We start from the raw sequence: 12,683 nt of genomic DNA on the forward strand, positions 1-12,683 counted from the left end.
GCTCTTTAGAGGAGGGCTATGTGATCGGGCCCTCAAAGGCAACGTGGGGTGGCACCAGCGTTGTGTGGAAGGCTTCGTGGAAGGAGTTTGTGCTGAACGTTGTTGGCCCGGACCAGCAGCCCCGCAGGAGCTGAACTACCGGCCCGAGCGTGCCTTGCCCATAGTGACAAGTTTCTGGAGTGAGGCCAATCCGCTGCTGCAGGAGAGGATAGTGGGGTTGCGCCCCCCCCCCCAGGGAAAGTGGGTCATCGCCTGGGGCGGGGTGCGGGCTCAGAGGGACACTCTCTCGGCCTCTCGCTGCTGGCAGCTGTGTGCACCTGTTCCTTTGGCCCAGATCTCGGCCAGTGCTGGTCCCGGACGGGGCAGTACAGGGGCCAGGGCCCGGAGTAGAACTTGGGTGTCATCGTTGATCTGTTTTGGGGGCAACTGGTCGCATTCCTTCTAAATACCTTCTAAAAACAGTCATATAACACTTTGCATATTTGCTGCTAACGAACTATTGAGCTATTGGCCAATGTCTGACACTAGTGGTGCTTAACGAACTCAGGGGTTCGTGCGCTACGCACTAAGTTATGTTTCTCTGTACTGAATTGCACTGTGACGCATTGCTGTATTTCTTCCTTGAACAGGGCATGCTGGTAGCGAACCGAGTAGCTTTATCTTGTGTTGACTCAGTACATGATTGTGACACTATGCATTGATTGTTTCACTGTGGCACTGTACAGGAACCCATCGTTAAGTAGAGCAGTATTTCTTGTATTTGCAACGTGTGTGATTCTAGTGGTACGACGTACCTAACCTGTTGAGAACGGATAAAAGTCAGCGTAAGTGTTGGTTAGAAACGGTGGTTGAGGATTAGAACTGCCCAACCCACCGGAAACAATATTACCCATTGTATATGTGTGGTCATTTCGTAGATCTTTCGTATATCTCTCTATATAAATTATACTCGTTTTATACAAACTAGTGTGGAGTCCATTTGTGGTGACATCATTGGGATTGCTGTGGGCGTGGTTCCACATACAGAACACTCGTGCCTTGGAGATAAGCCTGGCTGCTCGTGTCAAGCTACTAATGGGGTGAGCAGGGCTATCTCGGACGGTGTCCTTTCTTGGCCTAACGTGGGAGCAGGGGGGTCCGGGTCGCGCACTTGACAACAATGGTGCGCGCAGGAACGCCGGCTACCAACACTCAGAAACTTAATTTGCTGTGCGCATCAGCGGAACCATCAGCCCGATATCTGATGCCACATATTTATATAGAGAGGAGTCACTTTAGTCTGGTGCTCAATTACATGTGTAGATGCGAGTCTGGTGGTGCCTGATAACTGAAAGGCACACATTTGCTTAGATACAATTTCAAATATGTCTGATTTATTATTCCTATTACAGCGCCTTCTACCTTGAGAAGGCCCATCCTAGACCAGTGTGTGGACAAAACACATGCCGACAAATCGAGGACAAAGGGATTGAGACATGGTCTAGGGACACTAACAACAAATCCTACATCAAACCTCACGTTTAACTGATGGAGAGGAAAGAGCGATATAAAACGATAAACTGAGAAAAAGTAAACTGGAGAATTGCTGCACATTAAAGTAAATTTTAAAAAAATAATAAAGACCTACATAACCAAAGCTGTGTGACCTGGAAGATGATTATTTCTCAATACAGCCCTTGTTTGTGATTACCTTACAGCGCTCACAATATCATCCGCGCTAGAAGAGACGGGGGCCTGGGGTGTCTGGTCACAGAATTTCCTTTACATACAAAGGGGGGTGGCAGCCTTTTCACAAAGCGCAACACAACTTTGTTTACGTAAAATGCTTGTACACAGAACAGAGTAAAGTCTTGTGTCTCTTTTTTTCATTTTCTTTAATATATCCTGCACCTCGCTCTCTTCTTCTCTTTCTCTCATTTCAATTCATCGTAAATTACTCAAATTCACGATTGCTTTATCAGCACGGCACAAGTCGGGGGTCGACACAGTTTGATGGGGTCCACCCACTATTACCTAGCTCCTTAGGCTGCGACTGTGAATTGTTGCTTGGTTTCTTGCATCTGCAAACACAGGCCTCAGAGTGTTTGTAACTATCCGTCCCACTAGCAGCGTCCCCTTTATTTATTTGTGTGAGCGGCGCAAGAGCGGAACAGAGAACTTGACAAAATCAGCCCTTCTGTTGCTTAATACACTGTAAATGTGAAACACTTTGGGGATTAGGGGCTGGATAAAGAACAACGTCAGAAAACAAACACAAGTTAAAAGCACATTTTATTTATTCGCTGAAAACTGTTTAAAAATGTAATTTCCAAGTTCCACATATCTGTTTAAAAATATTTGCACTTTCAGTCATTTCCGAGTTTAGTTAAAAACTGATAGTGGGAAAAACACATGATGTATAAAAACTGAAACCAATAAATTATTTTTACATTATTTTATGTTTTTTGTTTTTAAAACAGGCCGTCGACCTTTCAAGGGAAAATTATTAAGGGCCTGACATCACTTCTTGTGACGTCACTTCATGTGACGTCATTGTGATTTGCATTTGATAATGGGCTCCTTCTCTATTTTCCTTACTTGTGCCCTGTTTATTGGCATGACATGGGTCTGTAGGTATTAAAAATAAATATATAAGTTCACAGGTATTCAGCCCGTTTCTCTGGTGATGTCACACATTGACATGTATTCGGCTGCTTCTTCTATTTTTAAGTGAATACAAATCACCTGCCGTTCCCCCGCCTACCATTTCTCTTTTTCTTCCCCTTTCTTTGTCTCTCACGCTCTCTTTATTTCTCCCCCTCTCTATCTCCCACACACTCCTGTTAGCTTTAGCTTCATGAATGTCACTGCCACTTCTGGCATTCATACGACAAATCCTTCAGAACATTTGAGACCAAGGGACAATCAGTGTGGAAGACGAGTTGCTGGGAGTGCAACTTATTGTCCTGGCACATATATGCTTTTGATGTGGGATTTCATTATGCCCTGCGGCCCCACCCCCCTCGCCGTCCAATTGCCTCCCGCCTCCCAGCTGCTCCTTCCTCCCATCTCCCCTTATATGGTGGCAGCTGCACGGCAGTGAGAGCGACCTTTGACCCTGGTTCCAGGCAGGTCGCTCCCCCACGCTGCGCAGCTCCACCTGACCGCGCCCGTGTCCCCAGCCCTGCTGCTGCCGGGTACGTAAGCCCGCCGTAGGTCCCGCTCATTTCCCCATTCTCTTACCTTGCACTGTGATTGTCTCTTATATTGTAAACTGTACTGTGCTGCTGTTGATATCTGTGACTGGCTCTTATACTGTGTAAACTGTGATTGCTGCTGTTGGTATCTATCCTCTCCGTTTTTCTTGCCCCTGTATCTGTTGTGCCCCCCTCCCGTTTTTTGCCTTCTGTTCCCTCGCTGTCTCCCCAGACCCGATTCCCGCCGCTGCGTCCCCTGCGGCCCCGCCCCCCTCGCCGGCCATTCGCCTACCGCCTCCCAGCTGCTCCTCCCTCCCACCTCCCCTTATATGGCGGCCGCTGTACGGCCGCATAGCGGCCGCGCACAGCGGTCGCGCTGCTGGCGTGCTGAAGGCGCGCCTAAGGCAAGCCCGTCTGCGCCCGTCCGCGCCTGGACCGTGCCTAGCACCAGGACCCCTGGCCCCCGCAAACACCACGACGCCCGCCTCTGCTACGACTCCAGCACTCTCCACACACTCAACACCGGACGATCATGCACCTGCTGCCTGGCAGCCCCGAAGCGCACCCAAGGACCCTTCTCCTGCCGGAGCTGCAGCTTCACCAGCATCCGGCCCGCCGGCCCACCTACCAAAGATCCCAACTACCTCAGATGCATACTTCTCAACACCCGCTCCGCACGCAAACACGCCGTGGAACTCTGGGACCTTCTGGGCTCCAACACCCCAGACATCGCCTTCCTGATGGAGACCTGGCTGAACCCCTCCTCGGCACCCGACATCGTCATAGCCATCCCGGAAGGCTATAAGATTATCCGCAGGAACCGCACCAATGGAGTAGGAGGAGAAATCGCCATCGTCCACAGGAACACTCTCAAAGTGGCAACCAACACCGACGACACCCTCAGCACTGCCGAACACCTGCACTTCCAGATTCACACCGATCCCAACACCTCCCTCAGAGGAACCCTGAGCACAGTTCAGCGACTCCATCTCTGACCTCATCAGCTCACATGCCCTCGCTTCCACGGACTACATCCTCCTCGGGGACCTGAACTTCTACCTCGAGAACGACAACAACTCCATCACCCTGATCGCCAACCTCGGACAACTCATCACTACACCCACCCACACTGCTGGCCACACACTTGACCCCATCTTCTCCGCAAGCTCCCACGTCTCCTTCAACCACACCACCGAGCTCCACTGGACCGATCACCACTGCATCCAGTTCACCTTCCAGAAACCCACCGCACCCTACAGATGCGGCACCGCTGCTGGAGCAAAGTCACCGAAGACCAGCTTTCCATCACCTTCACCGGGAACCCACTTGCAGACCCGCCCGATCCCGACACCACCGCTCACAACATCAGGCAGTGGATCAACAACTGTACCAACACCCTCGCCCCGCTCAAGAAGCCCTCCAACACCCACACCAGCAAGAAAGCCAACTGGTTCACCGAAGATCTCCAGGTCTCCAAGCGTACCTGCCGAAAACGAAAAAAAACAACTGGATCCGTGAACAAACTCCGGAAAGCTACACAGCCCACAAGAACGCCACCCGCAGACACCACCACCACATCAGATCCGCCAAAAGGACCTCCTTCAAAGACCGCATAGATAACAACGCACATAACAGCAAAGATCTCTTCAACGTCGTGAAGGAACTCGCCAACCCCAGCTCCAACACCAACGACATCCCACCTTCACAAGACCTGTGCGACTCACTGGCCACCTTCTTCCACCACAAGATCGCAGACATCCACGACAGCTTTGACACCATCACCACTACGGCAACCACTGAGACTCCCGCTCCCATGACCACCACCCGCAGCAACTGCCTGCTAGCCTGGACCAACATCAACGATGACGACACCATCAAGCTCATGAACACCGTCCACTCCGGATCCCCGGAAGACCCCTGCCCACACCACATCTTCAACAAGGCCAGCAGCACCATCGCACCCCATCTCCGAAAAAATATCAACATCTCCTTCGAGACAGCGACCTTCCCAGAGAGCTGGAAGCACGCAGAGATCAACGCCTTACTCAAGAAACCCAATGCGGACCCCAAGGACCTCAAGAACTTCCCACCTATCTCCCTGCTCCCGTACCCGGCGAAGGTCATTGAAAAGGCCGTCAACAAACAACTGACCAGCTTCCTTGAGGAGAATAGCATCCTGGACCCGTCACAGTCCGGGTTCCGCAGAAACCACAGCACCGAAACTGCCCTCATCGCCGCCACAGATAACATCAGGACCCTACTAGACAATGGAGAAACCGCGGCCCTCATCCTCCTTGACCTGTCAGCCGCCTTCGACACAGTCTGCCACCGCACACTGCAAACATGCCTCTACAACGCCGGGATCTAGGAGAAGGCCCTGGACTGGACCTCCTCCTTCCTCTCCGGCAGAACACAGAGCGTCCGCCTCCCCCCCTTCCGCTTCGAAGCCACTGGGATCATCTGTGGCTTACCTCAAGGCTCATCCCTCAGCCCAACGTTGTTCAACGTCTACATGGCACCACTCGCCTAAGTCGCATTACAGCACGACCTCAACCTCATCTCCTAAGCCGATGACACCCAGCTGATCCTCTTCCTCACCAAGGACCCCCATACCGCCAAAACCAACCTCCACAAAGGAATGAAGGCCGTCGCCGACTGGATGAGGAACAGCCGATTAAAGCTGAACTCGGACAAGACGGAGGTCCTCATCCTCGGTTCCACCCCCTCGGCCTGGGACGACTCCTGGTTGCCGACTGCACTGGGAACACCCCCAATACCCACCGACCACGCACGCAACCTAGGGGTCATCCTCGACTCTACCCTCTCCATGACGAAGGAAGTCAACACCGTCTTCTCCTCCTGCTTCAACACCCTGCGCATGCTTGGCAGGATTTCAAGTGAATCCCCACCGAAACGCGAAGGACGGTCACCCAGGCCTTCGTCAGCAGTAGACTGGACTACGGGAACGCACTCTACGCAGGAGCTCCGAACAAACTCCTGAAACGGCTCCAACACATACAGAACGCCTCCGCACGCCTGATCCTCGACATCCCTCGCCGCAGCCACATCACACCACACCTGAGAGACCTGCACTGGCTCCCTGTCAACAAGAGGATAACCTTCAAACTCCTCACCCACGCACACAAGGCACTCCACAACACCAGACCAGAGTACCTCAACAGCCGACTCAGCCTCTACACCCCCACCCACCAGCTCCGCTCCGCAGACCGTGCCCTCGCCACCGTCCCCCGCATCCGAAGAGTGATCGCCGGTGGAATATTATTCTCGCCGCCAAGACATGGAACACCCTCGCCATCCGCCTACGGCAGACTGAAGACCTTTTGACCTTCAGCAGACTTCTTAAGACCTGGTTCTTCGAACTGTAGCAGCCTTCTCCCCCCCTAGCGCCTTGAGACCCTCACAGGTATGTAGTGCGCTCTACAAATGCTGTGATTGATTGATTGATTATTTCACCACATTCTTCAAACAGAGTCTGCTGCTTACAGTGGCTCAATTCTGCTAAAAAGTAGAGTTTGGCAAGTCCTAAAATGAATAGGGAGAGCCAAGTCGGAGAGGAGCCACGGGTCACACTTAGTTATAAGGCCCGAGCTGATCCATCAACCGATAACAGTGTGTAAAAGATGCAGCAAACGTTACTTAAAACCAGGTATATGCTCTTTTATATCTAAAAATAGGTTATTTCTTGAACACCTGTGCTTCGCTTTAGTTCATTACATATACTGCAGTGGCATTTGACAATACTAATACATACATTTTAATAATGAAGTTTCCCATCTCCAGAGCCCTGACAACATGTCCACTTTGGGTGTGTTTGGTCTATAGGTTTTATCACAAATCCGACAAGTTAGTTGAAAATATCGTTGTTAGTTCTAGTATTTTTCAGTGTTGCTTTTACAGGTAGTGTGATCAGGTGCGACTGAATGTTTTTCTTTGTGTCTCTTCTTCACCAACTAAAAATCAAGAATGTCTCTTTTCTTTTAATCCACATTGTGCTTGCCTCCCACAGTGTATCCTGGTGCGTCATGCCACTTTGCTATGTGTACGGAAGTGAACAATCACTGGAAAAAAAACCTTTTATAATTCTGAAAATACTGTTATCTGTTTTTCTTCTTTACTGCTAGTCGGGTCTTCTATCATCTGGTATTTCAATGTCCGACAATTTGAAATTTATTTTTTCCCTAATTCATTCCTCTCACAATAACTGTGTGTTCGCTGATGTCTTTGTAGGTTTTATAATCGACTAAAGCTCTTCACACATTCACTGCATTTTAATCGCTGTTCTCCTGTGTGAGTTCGCTGATGATACCTTAATGCAGAATAGCCGCCAAACCTACTGTCACATTCACTACAATGATAGGGTTTTTCCCCTGTGTGTGTTCGCTGATGACTTTGTAGCTGTGATAATCGACCAAAGCTCTTTCGACATTCATTGCATGTGAATGGCTTTTCCCCTGTGTGTGTTCGCTGATGATTCCTTAATACTGAAGAGAAGCGAAAACTACTGTCACATTCACTACAATGATAGGGTTTTTCCCCTGTGTGTGTTCGCTGATGAATTTTTAGGTCTGATAACTGACTAAAGCTCTTCACACATTCACTGCACTTGAATGGTTTTTCCCCTGTGTGTGTTTTATTATGTTTTTGAAGGTCTGATAACTGACTAAAGCACTTTGCACATTCACTGCACTTGAATGGTTTTTCCCCTGTGTGTATTCGCTGATGTGTTTGAAGGCTTGATAACTGAGTAAAGCTCTTTACACAATCATTGCACTTGAATGGTTTTTCTCCTGTGTGTGTTCGCTGATGACTTCGGAGGTTTGATAACCGACTAAAGCTCTTTACACATTCACTGCACTTGAATGGCTTTTCCCCTGTGTGTGTTCGCTGGTGTCTTTGCAGTTCTGATAACCTAATAAAGCTCTTTATACATTCACTGCACTTGAATGGCTTTTCCCCTGTGTGTGTTCGCTGGTGTCTTTGCAGTTCTGATAACCTAATAAAGCTCTTTACACATTCATTGCACTTGAATGGTTTTTCTCCTGTGTGTGTTCGCTGATGACTTTGGAGGTTTGATAACTGACTAAAGCACTTTGCACATTCACTACAATTATAGGGTTTTTCCCCTGTGTGTGTTCGCTGATGACTTTGTAGCTCTCTTAATCGACTAAAGCTCTTTACACATTCACTGCACTTGAATGGCTTTTCCCCAGTGTGTGTTCGCTGGTGTCTTTGCAGTTCTGATAACCTAATAAAGCTCTTTACACATTCATTGCACTTGAATGGTTTTTCTCCTGTGTGTGTTCGCTGATGAGTTTGAAGGTGTGATAACTCACTAAAGCACTTTGCACATTCAGAGCACTTGAATGGTTTTTCCCCCGTGTGTGTTTGCTGATGACTTTGTAGCTCTCTTAATCGACTAAAGCTCTTCACACATTCACTGCACTTGAATGGTTTTTCTCCTGTGTGTATTCGCTGATGTGTTTGGAGGTTTGATAACTGACTAAAGCTCTTCCCACATTCACTGCAATGGTATGGCTTTTCCCCTGTGTGTGTTCGCTCGTGTCTTTGTAGTTCTGATAACCTACTAAAGCTCTTGACACATTCACTGCACTTGAATGGTTTTTGTCCTGTGTACGTGTGCTGAGGAAGCTTGAGTAGTGATGACAAACTAAAGCTCTTGCTGCATGTGTATGATTCTTCTTTCTTGGTTAGTGTCTGTGGGTCGGGTATATATTTGTCTACATCCCACGACTGTATTTCCTGATGGGCCAACATGACTGATAAAGCACTCGTGTTTTTCTCACATACTTTATATGTGTGCAGTATTTTGCACGTTTGATTTCTGTTTTAACAATAAAATGCAATAACCACCAAATATTTGCCACACTCCTAATACGTAGAAGGTGTCTTTGTAGGCGATTGAGCCTTTAGATTGGATTATGGCTATGCACGCTTGCGGGTAAAGATGTATCTTCCTTTTGGCCGGTGCAAATTGGGAAAGTCTGTTGTATTGTAGATAGAAGAACTCCTCTTTCCTTTACCCGTCAGTTGTCTGGCTTCGCTCTGTTGTTCTTCTCTGGTTACTGTGGTTTGGCCAGAAAGAGTTTACAATTCACCTAGAGCACGGAATGATGGCATGTCATCATATTAGAAAACAGAGCACTGCGGTAATCACATCATACCAATCCCATGATCAAAGCTGGTGTTGGACACTTGTTTATACAGGAGGCGGTTTGTTATTGTTGTTGCCTTAATTTTCCTAAGGTCATTTCTTCGTCTTGTGGCGTGGAGGTGCACAGCTCAGCCTCTTACAATCACTGAACTGCCCTCGATGCTTCACCCGGGATCTGTCAGTTTGTGTGCAGGTTCCTCTGTCGCCGACTGCGCTGATGTTTTCCTGAATACTGAAGCTCATTATTTCTGCTAATATTGAAGATTTACCGCATTAGCTTCATTATTGATGGTCATTTCATACATTCAAGGCTTGTTTTCTGTTGGATGTAAAGATATTTAAAATTACTAAATTGAAGCATAATGGAATGAGAATTCACAATGTTTAACTGGTTGTAAAAGACATTTCGGGGGAGATTTACCAAATCTCCATGCAATGCAGCACAGCCCTCCCCCCTCGAGGCTGCGATGCGTTATGCGACAGGAAGGGAGCAGGAGAACACCATATTTTCACAGATATGGCTCTCTCCTTCCCTTCCCATTGCACCAGCACTGATTACAGCGGCCCTGAGCCATGCACACACCTTAGCACCAGAGCGCTAGGGTGTGTGTGTGTGTGAGTCCAGGATTGGTTTTGTACAGGAAGGACTCCCTTCCCATACAAAATACTATGCCAGACACGAAGGAAAGCTTTTCCCACTTTGTATGCGTGTTGCACAGTGCAGCACGCATGCAAAGCCAGAAAAGGAAGTAGAAATTAAAGCATTTCTTCTTCCTTGCGCCTAGTTTAAAAGGGCGCGTTTTTCTTACGCTAAACCCAATCTACTGTATTTGGTAAATTGGGTTTAGCGTGAGAAACCTTGGGTGTTTGCACGGGAACGCCCATGCACCCCCCTTCGCCGGCCCCCATGGTGTGAAGCAATGCGACGCAGTGCTATGCGCTGCTTCACATTAAGTTTTGCGCTGGAAAGTAAATTAGGAAAAAAAGATTTTGCACTGTTTTGTGCCACTTTTGTGATGCAAACATGGCGCAAAATCTTCGTAAATCTCCCCCTTCTTCTTTACCGCCTTTGAAACTTAGCAAGGAATATTTAATCATACAGATATTTAACTAAAAGTTCTGTTGATCACGTGACATCTTATTAATGTCTGAAAAGGCGGTGATTTACCAATGTTCACAGACTAACTTAGCAAAGTAAGGGCGCTCACGGAGCACTCAAGTGCTACAGGTATAGCTTAAGATAGACGCATATGGTCAAGATTTCATTTAAACAACAATAGAGTTTAGAAAAAGAGATGGATCAGGCTGGGCTGCAAAATTTCCATTAACTTTTTTACGAAGTATACAACAAAAGTAACGCCATTCACACACTTCTTCTCGTTCCTTTCCTATTCACTTAAGATCATCTCAAATGCCAACTCCTGTCTTTACTTTGCTGTTCATAAGTCACCTTTGACACTTTTAACAGCTCCCTTGGTTCAAACATTTCTGGTTTCTTCTAACCTGGAAGATTGGAACATTATTGTGAGTTGAGGGGAGTTTCCTATCGCCGTAACATCTGTCCATCTCCCTGAAACTGGTGAAGCTTACAGAGCGTGGTTCTGGCTCTGAAAGACAACTTTAAAAATCAAGTCTTTAGTTCTTCCTAAAGTAGATAAAGTTCTGTAAGATGCAGCTCCTCCCGGGGCTTTTGTGTAAAACAGAACAAGGGGTTCACTGTAAGGCCCGTCCTTTACATTATAAGCGCAGATAAGGCAAACATACGTTGATTCATATAATTTAATATTCAACAATATCTGTCATTTAGTACTTATAGAGAATCCATCACAACCAATAATTTACCTGACATATCCCTGCAGCAGATGTGTGCATATTACTATTTTTCCCCCTTTTCCACCATTACACGGCATTTGGCATTATGTTGTCTGTTTGGGGCCCAGGATGCCACTCTGTGACTGGATGGGCTTTTGCCAGAGCGGGAGGTGGTGTCAGTTATCCACAGGTGATGCGGCATTTCTTCCTTTCCATATTTCTCATATTCAAGTTTCCCTAATTTCCTGTCCTTCGGCCCCCTTACTGCCCTCTGGCTGCGCACTCACTCTGTGGGGTTCATCAGAAGTCAGATAACGGCCTGATAGTCACAAGGCCATGGATCTCACTTCTTCTACAACACTTATTGCAGACATAGGGTCTAGTTTAGAGTTTGTCCAACAGATTATTGCATCAAAACTATGGGTGGGTGAGGAATTCCGCTCTGCCGGCGGAGCTCGTTCCAATAAACTCCACGAAGTGATGTACAACTGATTTTTTTTATCTCAAGCGGATCGCCAACGGTAAGGTGGAGAGCGCTTGTGAGAAAAAATAACACGCTAGACCTTATCCTGGCGAGATTTCTCATTGCGGGAGGTCGCGACCTCTCGAGAGTAGAAATCTGCCATTCTCGTTGATGAAACTGCAACTCGATTAGAATGTCAATTTGAGCGGCAGAAAGCAGCAGCGCCCTCTGGCGCGACGCGTAGTGCCGTTCGTGCTGATTTTACAGTGTGCGACAAAATCCTGGCACTAAAAATCAGTGCGAGCAGCGCAACTTAAAAAACTTAACAAACTTTGCCACTTGCGGAAGTCCACGGAGTACGGCAGAGTTTTTCTGGCACTCTGCAAACTACACCAAGGACTATGTGATGTCTGCCTTATTATAATTGCCACAGGATGTAATGCATTTTAATGGGGCGGGCAGGATACCTGTCACATCTGTGATAGAATAAACCATCCGCAGAAATCCAAATCAGGCCTTTGGTGTACATTGTGTCCAGTGTGGCTAGCTGGGCTTGAAGGATCTTGTGGTTTGTGGGTCTCTCGCTGCTTTGAGGTCACTGCCAGGCAGGACTTCTGTCAGCGGTGCCTTGTGCAGATCTTCCTTCCAGACAAGGGCTTCTTTCCTCAATGATCAGTTCAAAGGTCAGGAGAGGTAGAACTGATCTAGGTCATCTTCTTTATTGCAGTTCAACTGGTCAAGCCACAGAGCTCGCGCTCTGAGATGAAGGAGAGTCTGGATATTCTGAGCTCTGTAGAACATTAAGACAGTTCTACCGCATCCAGCACACACTACGAGACTCCAGAAGTCAACGCTACAAGTGCTGCTCCAAGGTTTAATTCAACGACTGTATCTGAACATCCCCTGGCAAATGCCAACTAGAGTATAAACATCCTGCCTGCACCAGCAGAGTGCAGGAAGCTTTTCAAGACCCTTGAGGTACATGGACTTTCTCTATCTGCCGTAACTGAAGATGTTAATCCTTGGTAACATCCATCCC

At 47.8% G+C, this 12,683-nt stretch overlaps 1 protein-coding gene across 1 annotated transcript in view; it reads right to left on the minus strand.

The window, feature by feature from the left end:
- Nucleotides 1–12,683, minus strand: part of LOC146839224 (uncharacterized) — a 722,084-nt gene that overhangs the window by 177,859 nt on the left and 531,542 nt on the right. The window contains 1 exon segment of the mRNA XM_085600021.1: nt 7,538–9,039. Coding sequence (XP_085456147.1) covers nt 7,538–9,039 — 1,502 coding nt within the window.

Source organism: Triturus cristatus, chromosome 4_2 (assembly GCF_964204655.1).
Source record: "Triturus cristatus chromosome 4_2, aTriCri1.1, whole genome shotgun sequence".
In the NCBI taxonomy this organism is placed as follows: domain Eukaryota; kingdom Metazoa; phylum Chordata; class Amphibia; order Caudata; family Salamandridae; genus Triturus; species Triturus cristatus.